Below are 13,424 nucleotides of genomic sequence, written 5' to 3'. Positions count from 1 at the left end.
CATTCAAGCATGCAATGATACATTTGTCGGAAAACTTGAAACTGTTAGGGTCCCACCCTAATCCCCTTATTTATGTCTTGGGATCACGTCATAGTCAAGAGTCAATAAAGCCCATATTAATATTTGTAAGTGGTTAACCCGCAATTAATGACGGGACCACAGTTATAGTTGCAAATGGGCGGAAGTATTAGATAGATGGTAAATGGGCGGTAGTATTAGATAGATGGTATTAATAAAACCCACGATATTGGCCCGTGGTATTGCATGTATGAGTCATATATAAAGGATAGAGACTCCCTGCGAGGAGCATCGTGTCTTGTTTTGTAATCGAGCTCTGCTCTATTGGAGGTTGCCCCCTCGAAGAGGCCTGTGAACATTTCTCTCTGAATAATAAAATCATTGCTATTCTGTACTCTGGGTATATTTTCTTCGCATATTTTGTGTTCTCGGTATCTTTTCTTCGCAAATTCTATGTCTGGGTATTACTTTGCAGGTTAAGTGCATAACAAGTGGTATCAGAGCACTTTCCAGGGCTCGGTGGGATCTCCAAATTTTAGCAAAAATTTTTTTGGCTAGAGACGTGTTCCGGCGTCTTTAAACCACGGGATCTGTCGTTAAGCGCATAAACCTGCGGATTTGGGGAGGCATGCACGCAGGAAATACAAGAGGTGGTCACGTCTGTTGGACTCCCTTGTAACCCCTGTGGGTACCCCTTCGAGTAGTAGCGCATTAGACAGAACCGCGCACTGACTGTCTTCCATGTACCCTCTGGGTATATAGGAAGCCCCCTAGCTCCCTTGAAACCTCGCCATAGATAAACCTTCGGCCGTCTTGTGGCTACAGTACACCGAGAACAGCACTCGGAGAGATTACTCGCCCGTACGATAGGGTAGTCGGGTTGTACGGCTAAGGGTACGGTCGATCCTCCTTAGTTAGAGCCCTGAAACATTGGGCCGAGTACTACTGTCAGACCCTTATGTATATTGCGATCTGTAGCACCTGACACTCCTCAAGACCATAGTTCCCTCTCTATCGGGGGATCACACATCACCTATTCCAGATCAGCAAGGGCAGCAGCAGCAGACATCAGTCCCGCAGCTCCATCAGATCAGCAGCAGCAGTTGTTCCACCATTCAGATCTCTCAGATCCACCAGATCGGAGTAGTTGTGAAGGGTTCCTGTCCCTGGATATAATTTTCGCAGGACTTTTGGCGGCATTGACATTTTGAGGATTTGGCGACTGCAGTATTGATCAGGAAGGAGTAAAACTCTGTTCGGAGTTTTCCACAAAAAAAAAAAAAAAAGAAGTCTGAGATCTTCCGGGGCGCTTATTGGTGACCTAGCCCATCAAAATCAGGACGGCGAGCTGAGCAAGGTGGTACCATTCAATTTCTTAGTAAAAAATTTTAGGCGGTCCCAATTTTTGTCCTCAGGTTGGTGTATGGTAGAAACTCGCGCCCAAGCGATGGCCAATGAAAGGATCGACAAAATTGAAGAGCATGTGCACTCCCTCCAATCGGCGGTGAAGTTTATCGAACTTGAGCTTAAAGGAATAAGTAACCAGATAAATGATGCACTCCCAAAGGGCAAGGAGCCAGCCCACGAGGAGGCGTATAATGGCCATGAATACCATGAGGGTGAGTCTAGCCACTCTCATCACGTCTGACACACCCATCCACCACCTAGTCAGCGACCTCCCAAGTTGGATATGCCTAAATTCGACGGTTCTCACACGTCCGCATGGCTAGCACAAATGGAGCAGTATTTCCAATTGAATCATATCATAGATGAGGGGACTAAGCTTATGGTGGGCACCATGTACTTGGACAATGAACGATGGCAATGGAAGGAATGGCATCAGCGTTGCAATGGACAATTTCGGGATTGGGCCCAATTTGCCAAAACTCTTCGCAATCGCTTTGAACAGGAAGACTCTTTCTTGGGGCGTCTCACTAAGCTCCGACAGACGGGTACAGTGGAGGAATATATTACTGCTTTTGAAGCCTTAGCCTTCCGCACTAGGGGTCTCACAGATGAGTTCTACATGGAATGCTTTATCAGCGGTCTTAAAGAAGCCATCAAAGCTCAGGTTCTACTCCACCACCCTCCCACATGGACAGAGGCTTGCCAGGTAGCCCGTAAGGTGGAACGTGCATTAACAGCCCAATCCAGCCGCCCCAACTTCCCCGCTAAAGGTCGTCCCTCACAGGCTCCCAATACGACTCAGACACTTAAGATTCAAAAGGTGTCACCTGCGAAAATGGCCGAAAGAAGGAAGCAAGGACTATGTTACTACTGTGATGAAAAATATTCCCCGGGTCATAAATGCAAAGAGCACAAGTTTTTTCAAATAGATGCCACTGACTACAGCTCCACCGAGGAAGATCCACCACTTGAGGAACTGGAGGAGATCGAAGAAGATAACCAAAAGGAAATTGTATCTGATGAACCAATTATTTCGCTAAATGCATTGGCAGGAATTTCTTCCCCTCAAACTCTCAAAATCAGGGGTTTTCTTAAACATCGCCCAGTAGTAGTCTTGATTGATAGTGGAAGTACCCATAATTTCATCCATCAAAAGATCGCTGAAGCAGCGCATTGTTTCGTCCGGGCAGTTTCTAACTTCCAAGTCCAGATTGCAGATGGGGGCACAATGAAATGTGAAGGTCGCTGTGAAAATGTCAAAATTCAAATGGGGGATGATTATCAATTGAAAACCCACATGTTTGCAATACACATGGGGGGTTGCGACATTGTCCTAGGCGCGGAATGGCTCCGCACTCTTGGGCCAATCACAATGGATTTCCAGGAGTTATATATGAGTTTTAAGCAGAACAACTCCACACATACCCTCCGTGGACTACAGGCGGGAGCCCCCTCTATCATCAGCTCGCATAGAATGGAAAAATTGTTAAAAAAAGGCCATCATGGAGTGGTAGCTCAATTTAATGCCATCCAGGTAGTAGACACCATGTCTCCGCCAATTCATCCTGAGATGCAACAGATTTTAAATAAACATCGGACGGTCTTTGACAAGCCTCATGAGCTTCCACCCTCGCGAGGGGAACATGATCATAGCATCACATTGGTTCCAGGGGCCCAACCCCCAAATGTGCGGCCATACAGATATCCGTTCACCCAAAAGAATGAAATAGAAAAAATCATCAAGGAATTGTTGGAAGCAGGTGTCATTCGTCCCAGCATTAGTCCTTATTCATCCCCAGTGGTCATGGTCATCAAGAAAGATGGGGAGTGGTGGATGTGTCCCGACTTCAGGGCCCTCAATAAGTTAACAGTCAAAGATAAATTTCCCATCCCAGTGGTTGACGATTTGCTGGACGAACTCAATGGGGCTCAATTCTTCACTAAGTTGGATCTTCGCTCAGGCTATCACCAAATTCGCATGAAGGAAATCGACATTCCCAAGACAGCTTTCAGAACTCATGAAGGCCATTATGAGTTCCTCATCATGCCATTTGGTCTCTGTAATGCCCCCTCTACTTTTCAGAGCCTTATGAATCACCTCCTCAAACCATATCTCAGAAAATTTGTCCTTGTCTTCTTCGATGACATCCTCATCTATAGTGGCACTTGGGCGGCACATCTTCAGCATGTAGATCTACTCTTGCAACTGCTCCGAACACATAAATTATTTGTCAAGATGTCTAAGTGTTCGTTTGGCATGGAAGAAGTTGAGTATTTGGGCCACATTGTGGGGCGTGAAGGTGTCAAGGTGGACCCCAAAAAGATCCTGGCAATGCAAGAATGGCCTCAACCTAAGACCTTGAAAAGCTTGAGAGGATTTTTGGGTCTCACAGGCTATTATCGTAAATTTGTCCGCAACTATGGCCACATAGCGAAGCCCCTAACGCAACTCCTAAAGAAAAATTCCTTCTTCTGGAACGAGGAAGCACAACAGGCATTTACCGCTCTCAAAACCGCCATGTGTTCCACTCCTGTCTTAGCACTACCGGACTTCACCAAATCATTTGTCATTGAATGTGATGCTTCGGGAACAGGTATTGGAGCGGTCTTAATGCAGGAAGGGCGACCATTGGCCTTCACCAGCCAACAACTAAGTGGGAAGAATCTGCTCCGAACGCATAAATTATTTGTCAAGATGTCTAAGTGTTCGTTTGGCATGGAAGAAGTTGAGTATTTGGGCCACATTGTGGGGCGTGAAGGTGTCAAGGTGGACCCCAAAAAGATCCTGGCAATGCAAGAATGGCCTCAACCTAAGACCTTGAAAAGCTTGAGAGGATTTTTGGGTCTCACAGGCTATTATCGTAAATTTGTCCGCAACTATGGCCACATAGCGAAGCCCCTAACGCAACTCCTAAAGAAAAATTCCTTCTTCTGGAACGAGGAAGCACAACAGGCATTTACCGCTCTCAAAACCGCCATGTGTTCCACTCCTGTCATAGCACTACCGGACTTCACTAAATCATTTGTCATTGAATGTGATGCTTCGGGAACAGGTATTGGAGCGGTCTTAATGCAGGAAGGGCGACCATTGGCCTTCACCAGCCAACAACTAAGTGGGAAGAATCTGGGCCAATCTACCTACGAGAAGGAAATGATGGCCATCTTACATGCAGTCGAGACCTGGCGACCTTACTTGTTGGGGCGACGTTTCCAAATCCGCACAGATCATCACAGTCTTAAATATTTTTTGGAGCAACGCCTATCTTCCCCACAACAAAATAAATGGTTAGCCAAAATGCTGGGATATGATTATGAGATCATTTACAAGAAAGGGAAAGACAACAAGGTAGCAGATGCATTGTCGCGCCAATTTGAGGAGGAAAGTACTCTGCTCGCAATTTCCCTCCCCATTCCCGACTGGATTGAAGAGGCTCGCAGGGAATGGTTTTCACATCCCGGGCTCTTCCAACTCATTTCTCAATTGCAGGTAGATCCTAATTCCAGCAAGGGCTACTCGTGGCAGAATGATATTCTTCGCTACAAGGACAGAGTCGTAATATCGCCAACATCCACCCTCAAAAGTCGCATTTTGGCAGAATTGCACTCCTCTCCCATTGCAGGACATTCGGGCTTTCAGAAGACGTATGCTCGGACCAGAAGATCATTTTTTGGGCCGGCATGAAACAGGACATCCTTACTTTCGTAGCAGAATGTGACGTTTGTCAACGTCACAAAGGGGAAACCGTCAACACCAGGCACATTACAACCATTGCCCATTCCGGCGTCAATTTGGACAGAGGTCTCCATGGATTTCATTACAGGTCTTCCAAAGTCTGGGAACAAGTCAGTCATCATGGTGGTTGTGGACCGACTGTCGAAGTATGCTCATTTCTGCGCCCTACCCCACCCATTTACACCAACCTTGGTTGCTCAAACTTTCATGGATCAGATCTTCAAATTGCATGGCATGCCCACTTCTATTGTGTCCGACCGTGACCCAATCTTCACCAGTAATTTTTGGCAGGAGCTCTTCAGAATACAAGGCACTCAACTCAAACTCAGTACTTCATATCATCCGCAAACAGATGGTCAAACCGAAGCCATCAACAAATGTCTAGAAACCTACCTTAGGTGTTTCACTTCAGAAAAGCAACACCTTTGGGTACAGTGGTTACCTCTGGCGGAGTGGTGGTATAACACCAACTATCATGCCACCACCAAAATGACTCCCTATGAAGCAATCTATGGACAAATTCCGCCTTCCCCTACTTCTTATCTCACGGGGTGCTCCAAAGTACAAGCCGTGGATCAACTCCTACAACACCGCGCAACCATGCTTGCCCATCTGCGCGAGAATCTTCATCAAGCTCAGAACCGTATGAAGCAACAGGCTGACCAACATCGCTCAGAGCGCCAATTTCAAGAAGGGGATTAGGTCTTTTTGAGGCTGCAACCATATAAGCAAACATCACTCAAAGACAAAGGTTGTCAAAAGCTCTCCCCAAAATTCTACGGACCATACCAAGTACTTCAGCGCATTGGAGAAGTGGCTTACAAGTTGGCTTTGCCACCGACAGCAAAAATCCACCCAGTTTTCCATGTATCGTGCCTCAAGAAAGTGATTGGGAACAATTTCCGAGTTCAAACCAGTCTACCTGAATTGGACGAAGAAGGGTCAATCTGGCTTCAACCTGAACAGGTTCTAGACACACGAGACAAGCACCTGCGCGGCCACATGATTAAGGAGGTCTTCGTCAAATGGAAAGACACCTCTCCGGAAGATGCAACTTGGGAACCAGCCACTATTCTTCAGCAGTTTCCGCAGCTTCAGCCTTGAGGACAAGGCTAGTCTTAAGGGGGAGGGCATGTTAGGGTCCCACCCTAACCCCCTTATTTATGTCTTGGGATCACGTCATAGTCAAGAGTCAATAAAGCCCATATTAATATTTGTAAGTGGTTAACCCGCAATTAATGACGGGACCACAGTTAGTTGCAAATGGGCGGAAGTATTAGATAGATGGTAAATGGGCGGTAGTATTAGATAGATGGTATTAATAAAACCCACGATATTGGCCCGTGGTATTGCATGTATGAGTCATATATAAAGGATAGAGACTCCCTGCGAGGAGCATCGTGTCTTGTTTTGTAATCGAGCTCTGCTCTATTGGAGGTTGCCCCCTCGAAGAGGCCTGTGAACATTTCTCTTTGAATAATAAAATCATTGCTATTCTGTGCTCAGGGTATATTTTCTTCGCATATTTTGTGTTGTCGGTATCTTTTCTTCGCAAATTCTATGTCCGGGTATTACTTTGCAGGTTAAGAGCATAACAGAAACACACACAGAGGAAATACAACAAAAGTTTATTAACATTGGAGTGATCATTACATAATATTTGACACGCTTTTATTTATAAGTTTGGTGGTTATCCTACCAAACTTCTATAATCAGCATAGATCCTTCTTAACTGTGGATCTATTAAGCAGCAAGAGTGATAAAAAATAACCCATTCGCAAACCTCTTGGCACCAAAAAAATTCCGGAATAAGATGGATCAATACTTGTTTGTGTTATTTTTTATTTTTCTTTATTTACTTTTTTATGTTGCCTTTTTTCAGTTTTTGTTCAATTATCAGACATCAAGTTGTTTTTCGTTCTAGCTTATACACAGCACACATCTCATCCATATTGAGCTGCAGAATGCACCTCACTTCTCTCACTGCAATCACTAATAATATACTAATAATAAATGTCATTATGACATTTAATGACCTAAAATAATTCATTAACGCTAAGTTGGGTGACCTACCCAGGGCCTAACCTAGTAAAAATTACTTTCATGTTATTGCTTCCACACAATCACTACCAGAACGCAGTTGCCGCCTCTTCAAAAAAGAAAACTATACAGTTTCCAAATTAAACATGGACTTATCATGACAAAAAAACATGTAAAAATTACTTTCATGTTATTGCTTCCACACAATCACTACCAGAACGCAGTTGCTGCCTCTTCAAAAAAGAAAACTATACAGTTTCCAAATTAAACATGGACTTATCATGACAAAAAAACATGCGACAACGCAAATTTATAATGAGACTTTTACAGACATGAGCTGGAGATGAGATCAAGCATTGCACGTCACACTATCACCCCTTAAAATGAGAATGTAAGAAAATCAAATTATGTCTTGTCCATCACAACACATATTTGAAACCCCTAAATTTTAACAGTTCTGCACAAACAGTTAAATTGAAAAGAACTTATCTAGCAGCTTTGGGTGAAAACCATAACAGTACAATAATAAATTGAAAACTCACACAGCTTCTTGTTGTGTCCCATTAGTGTTTGGAGCCCAACCCTCAGCTGAATCCCACTTATGTCCAGCAGAGACTAAATCCTTAGAATCAGACTTGTATGATGTAAATTGACCTTTGTTGCGTTGCATCCTACACAAAACAGCCAAAGTAAATGAATTTCTTTTGATGTCAACTGAATCTCTGCAGACTTCTGTTAACTTTGAATAGCGAATCCAAGACTTAGACATGAATAAAACCAGTAAAGAAAGATGGGAATTTTGGCACAAGGTCATTTCATAACATAAAATATATTGATGGTGAAACAGATCATTCCGGAGAACCAAAAGCTTGTTTCCAGGCCCTTTTGAGTGTTGGCAATTTGACATGGTTCATATTTGATAGCTTAACATATCCTATATTTTACATTTCTCATTGACCATTTTTCTTCTTCTGAACATATATCGCATTCAGATTATCAAGAAGTGGCATTTTGGCCAAGACAAAGTGCATTTGAAACCGTAAGATAGCTATTTTTTGTGAAAACAAAATGTGTAGGTACTACCATGCAATAAGCATTTATATAGTCTCAAAGATAGTAGAAGTTTTAGAAGACATCAAACCAATATCCATAAAATGCTTTAAACAATGGTTTGTGTAAGTGTTAAATTTGGACAACTAGGTCCAAACTCCATGTTCTGATGCTCAGATTAAGAGGCTAATATTTTTGTTGGATTCCTCTTTCTGAGAGGTGTAAAATCCATATAAAAATAGTCTTAATCCGATGAGCAGAACTTATATTGTGAATTTATTATTCTTAATAAATTATATGTGCAAGGTCAGCCAGTTTTGTAATGTAGGCTCACATGCCCAACAGATGTGTCACACACCCTCATTGATGGATATATATACAGGAAAAGTTGGAGAGAATTTTATCACAACTCAACTCACATCTTCCTCTCTCATCTTAGAGAGTACGCTACCTGGAGGACGAATTTCAGCCACACGTGGGAAGGACGAAGAGGACAGACCGTACGGATTTTCTGCTGCTAGGGTTTCTGCCGCTAGGGTTTCGCAGAAAGTTTGACCAGCGTTGACTTTGGTCAATGCTTGGTCCAATCAAGCTGAAAATTGGTGGAAAGTTCGATTTTTGAAGGCCGTACTATCTGGCACAAAAATCGAGGTCAAAGGGTTGACCGTTTTGCTGCTGCGTTGACTTTTAGCTTGCTGCCCCTGCATTGACTTTTCAGGACAGCGTTGACTTTTTGTAGAATTGACTTGGGTTGACTCATCTACTAGTTGGAGGGATCTTGTGACACATCTGGGCTGGCTGACCAAAGGAGACTTTGCTGGTTGAAGCATCCTGTTGACCGCCGAAACGAACACACACATTTTTCTTGTTTCTGATTTGTCTTCTGTAAGATCTGCTTATATGTTCTATCTGCATTTTGCTTAACTACTTGTATGATTGCTGTGAGAAAAGTGAAATTGCTCTTAGCATAGAACATCTACAAAACTTTACATGGTATTAGAGCTGAGGTGAAGACAAACTCTATCTATAGCAATCATCATCGAAATAATCATGCCCTAATCGAAGTCAATGGATGCCTTTGTGTCGCTGTACATAGAGGATTATATACGCTATCAATGATATACGTTGTTACGGAAAGATATACAGCGCAGCTGTAGAGGATATGTTTAGGCAGTAAAGGAAGCCGCAGTCATAAGGACATGAGGTTGCAGTCATGAAGAGTCAAGTCGTAGTGATGAAGAGGTATCTGCAGGCTTAAGGCTCTGGCCAAAGTGCGAAGAGGAGTATTTCTGTGTCTTTTGTTTATGATCTGATTGGCCAAGTAAGGAAGGAGGCTAGCTGAGCTTGTAAAGAGGAGTTCTGAGCATAAATGCAAGGGTTATTCTCTATGCACAGGCCGTTGAGTGATTTTGAGTTTTACAATGGGACAAAAGTCTGTTTTGAGAGGGCCGAGAGGCCCAGCAAGGAGCAGGAAGAAGGCCGCAGTACCCTTGACCATCAACGTAGGAATTAAAGAGGTTTGAAGGCTGTATAGTGGGCTGTCGTAGAAGCCACAGAAAGCCCTAACCAGGGCCGAAATTTCAGGGTCCTATGCATTGGTCAAAATGTAGTTGTGGACAGAAATATGACGTCTATCACAGGTATGTGCTTGTCTTTTATAATGATGAATTTGCCAGATACTATGGTCCAGATTAGACAGTTTGCAATTCTGGTATAATGGGCTGTAAGAAGATGCTTGGTAAAGCTCCAAGTATAGTCCCTTGAGAAGGACAACAAGGGCTGTTAGAAGGTAGATGATTTGGAGTCTTAAAAATGGATATATGGAAGAGCTTAAGGGTAGTCAAGTGGGCTTATTATCAGACCCCATCTTCTGTACGTATGACAGTGAAATATGACAATATGACAGAGTTTTTGACAGTGATCTTCTACACTCATTGTAGTGTCACTTACTCTTATAACAGTTATGCATGGCAGTGATATTGTTCTCTTGACAAATGGAGATGATATATGGAAGAGATATTTGTTCCTATGACAATAATGTTTGGGCAGCGACTTTAGTGATATTTGGACAATGTTTCTTGATGTATGGAAGTGATTCTTGTATGACAGTGATTTATATGGCTGTGATGTGACAATGATATATAGGACAGCATGATGATGATGCATAGGCAGCATTATAAGATCATGAACATGAAGGGCTGCCTGATTTTGGAAATAATCATAAAGGTGTATGTAAGGGCTGAAGGAAAACATACAAGGGGACCTTTCCCCTCAAGTGTCACAAAGACATCTGAGATATTGCAACTGGTCCATTCTGATCTTTCTGGTATGTTGCCTGTAACATCCCTGGGGGATGTTCTTACTATATGACATTTACTGATGACTTCTCTCGCAAAACCTGGATATACTTCTTGAAAAAGAAGGATGAGGCTTTCATGTGGTTCCGTACCTTCAAAGCCTTGGTGGAAAATATGATCGGAAAGAAGATCAAGATTTTGAGGACTGACAATGGCACTGAATATGAGTCAAATGAGTTCAAAGACTTCTGCAGAGAAGCTGGCATTAAGAGGGAGACTACCACTGCACTCTCTCCACGTGTTTGGGTTTTGTGGACAGAGAGATCTAGAGGAGAATCCGCAGTTCTAAAGAGCCCTCATACGCTGTCCCAAGAACGCTAAGAACAGGAGCCCTAAATCTGCAGTATATTGGGCCCTAAATCTCTGTTTTATTGGGTGCAGGTAAGGGCATTTCCAGTGAAGGAAGAGGGGACGTTTAGGTCACTCCTATGACTGTTTTGGAGTGAAAATTAACCAGCAGAAAGGCCTCAATAAAGGAGACAAAATTCTGGGTTGATTTGAATATTATGTGCGGGCTGGAAACTTTGTTTCAGCAGGCCGTGGGTACAGGAAGCCACCTGTGGTAGGCCGCAGGCCCTTACCCCACTGAAAAGGCATTGCGTGGGACTGTTTTGGGGCTAGATTGAGCCCTAATCAACAGCGTGGATGCAGAGGACTTATACAAGGGTAGCACGTAGTTTTTGAAGGCTGTTTGGTGACTTGGTTAAGGGCTGTTGCAGCATATGGATGCCCTAACCAGTCACAATTAGGAGCAGCAGCGAAAACAGATTGGAACAACAATTTATGCCTTGTGTTGGGTCAAGGAATTTGATCAGTTTTGGATCAGATGGTTGGGCAACCTGTGGGAGCAAATTTGGAGGCTTGATTGGGTGATCGTAAGCCTCAATTAGTGCAGATCTGACTGTGTTGTAGTGTTGCAACGTGATGATGCAAAGGCAGCATGGGTAGCATGCAGCGTGATGATGCATAGACAGCAAAGAAGATATGAATCTCCACTAGGAGTATATTACAATGAAAAGACCAGATCTGTCATTCTTGTTGATTTGGGGTAGCAATGTGATGCTGTATAATGAGAGCAACATTACAGTCATTGAGGTGCAGATCCATGATGATTGAGAATTGACTATGACGATATATTTGCACCTGTGGCTCGATATACCACCATCCGATCCATCATAACCCTTGCTGCTACGCAAGGATGGAGTCTTCATCAGATGGATGTCAAGACCGCTTTTCTGCATGGTGCAATAAAGGAAGAGGTGTATGTAGAACAACCTCTGGGATTTGAAGTTCAAGATCGAGACACTTATGTCTGCAGGTTGAAGAAAGCCCTCTATGGGTTAAAGCAAGCACCCAGAGCTTGGTATGAAAGGATGGATAGTTACTTGATGAAGCAGGGATTCACTCGAAGCAATGCTGATCCAAACCTTTACTTTAAGGTTGTGGAAGGAAAGCCTCTCATTCTAGTGCTGTATGTGGACGACCTCTTCCTGACAGGTGGTGACCCTCTCATTCATCAATGTAAGAGGGAGCTTGCTGCTGAGTTCGAGATGAAAGACCTAGGACTGATGCTCTATTTCCTAGGCCTAGAGGTCTGGCAGAGACCTGGAGAGATTTTCCTTTCTCAAGGAAAGTATATTGTGAAGCTTCTGGAAAGATTTGGGATGGTGGACTGTAAGTCCGTGTCGACACCAATGGAACTCAACTTTAAGAAGTTGAGTGGCACCGCTGCAGGGCCTATCTTGGCCAATCCTACTGAGTATCGTCAACTCATAGGAGCTTTGATGTTCTTAGTGAACACCCGTCCGGACATATGTTTTGCAATGAATACTTTGAGCCAACAGATGGTTGAGCCTCATCATTTTCACTGGGTTGGTGCCAAGAATCTTTTGAGATATCTTCAGGGCACGATAAACCATGGGCTGAGATACACTGCCGGGAGTGTGATACTCCGGGATATACTGATGCCGATTGGGCTGGCAGTGTGGTGGATCGTAAGAGCACATCTGGATGCTGTTTCAATCTTGGTTCTGCTTCGATCTCATGGATGAGCAGGAAGCAGAAGTCGGTGGCTTTGAGCACCGCGGAGGCCGAATACATTGCTGCTAGTATGGCCTGTTGTGAAGCAGTTTGGTTGAGGAAGCTCTTTAGTGAGCTGTTCCAACATGTGCTAGATACCACTGTAATACTCTGTGATAATCAGAGTGGGATTCGTATGACTGAGAATCCTATGTTCCACGACCGATCCAAGCATATTGATATCAGGTACCACTTTATCCGGGATATGGTACAGCGAGGCGCCGTAAGGCTCGATCATATAGGAACTGATGAGCAGGTCGCAGATATTCTCACTAAGCCCCTGGGGAAGGTCAAGTTCCTAACCTTCCGTGAGAGTCTTTGTGTCGTGGAAAGACCCTATGATGTGGGTCCTGTTGGACGATGAGCTCTGGGAGCTCTGGGGGGCTTTGGGGATAGCTTCTCGAAGCTATAAGCACTCATAATGCTTCTACCCCACCCTTGTGATTATTGAGCTGGTTCGCCACTCATTTAATCTGTGCCCCGTATGCATCCTACCCATTGAGTTCAGGGCTCATGGGAAGTACCTCTCATTTGGCCAATGAGGTGTGGAAAAGCTAGAGACTATTAGCAAAGACTGATGGACGCATCAGAGATTGCCGTACTCTCTATCTAGGATGGCATGGTCCAACCTCTTGATCTGGGATCAAGATTTGTGAGGTCTGGGACCTCTGGACTGATTATGTCAGTCGGGGAATGATGTCTTTGTGACTGACCCACTTCTGTTCTGAAATAAAGAAGCC

At 43.9% G+C, this 13,424-nt stretch overlaps 1 protein-coding gene across 4 annotated transcripts in view; it reads right to left on the bottom strand.

Moving 5' to 3' along the window:
* LOC149258450 (GATA transcription factor 24-like) overlaps positions 1–13,424 on the bottom strand; it is an 89,907-nt gene that overhangs the window by 50,711 nt on the left and 25,772 nt on the right. For all 4 annotated transcript variants that reach the window (XM_089415389.1, XM_089415382.1, XM_089415385.1 and 1 more), the window contains one exon: positions 7,741–7,869. In XM_089415389.1, coding sequence (XP_089271515.1) covers positions 7,741–7,869 — 129 coding nt within the window. The remainder of the gene's footprint in view (positions 1–7,740; positions 7,870–13,424) is intronic.

Source organism: Pinus tabuliformis, chromosome 6, assembly GCF_031772625.1.
Source record: "Pinus tabuliformis cultivar Carrire ecotype Pingquan chromosome 6, CPIR1, whole genome shotgun sequence".
NCBI lineage: Eukaryota > Viridiplantae > Streptophyta > Pinopsida > Pinales > Pinaceae > Pinus > Pinus tabuliformis.
Note: the sequence above shows the minus strand (reverse complement) of the source record. Positions and strands in the feature narration are given on the sequence as shown.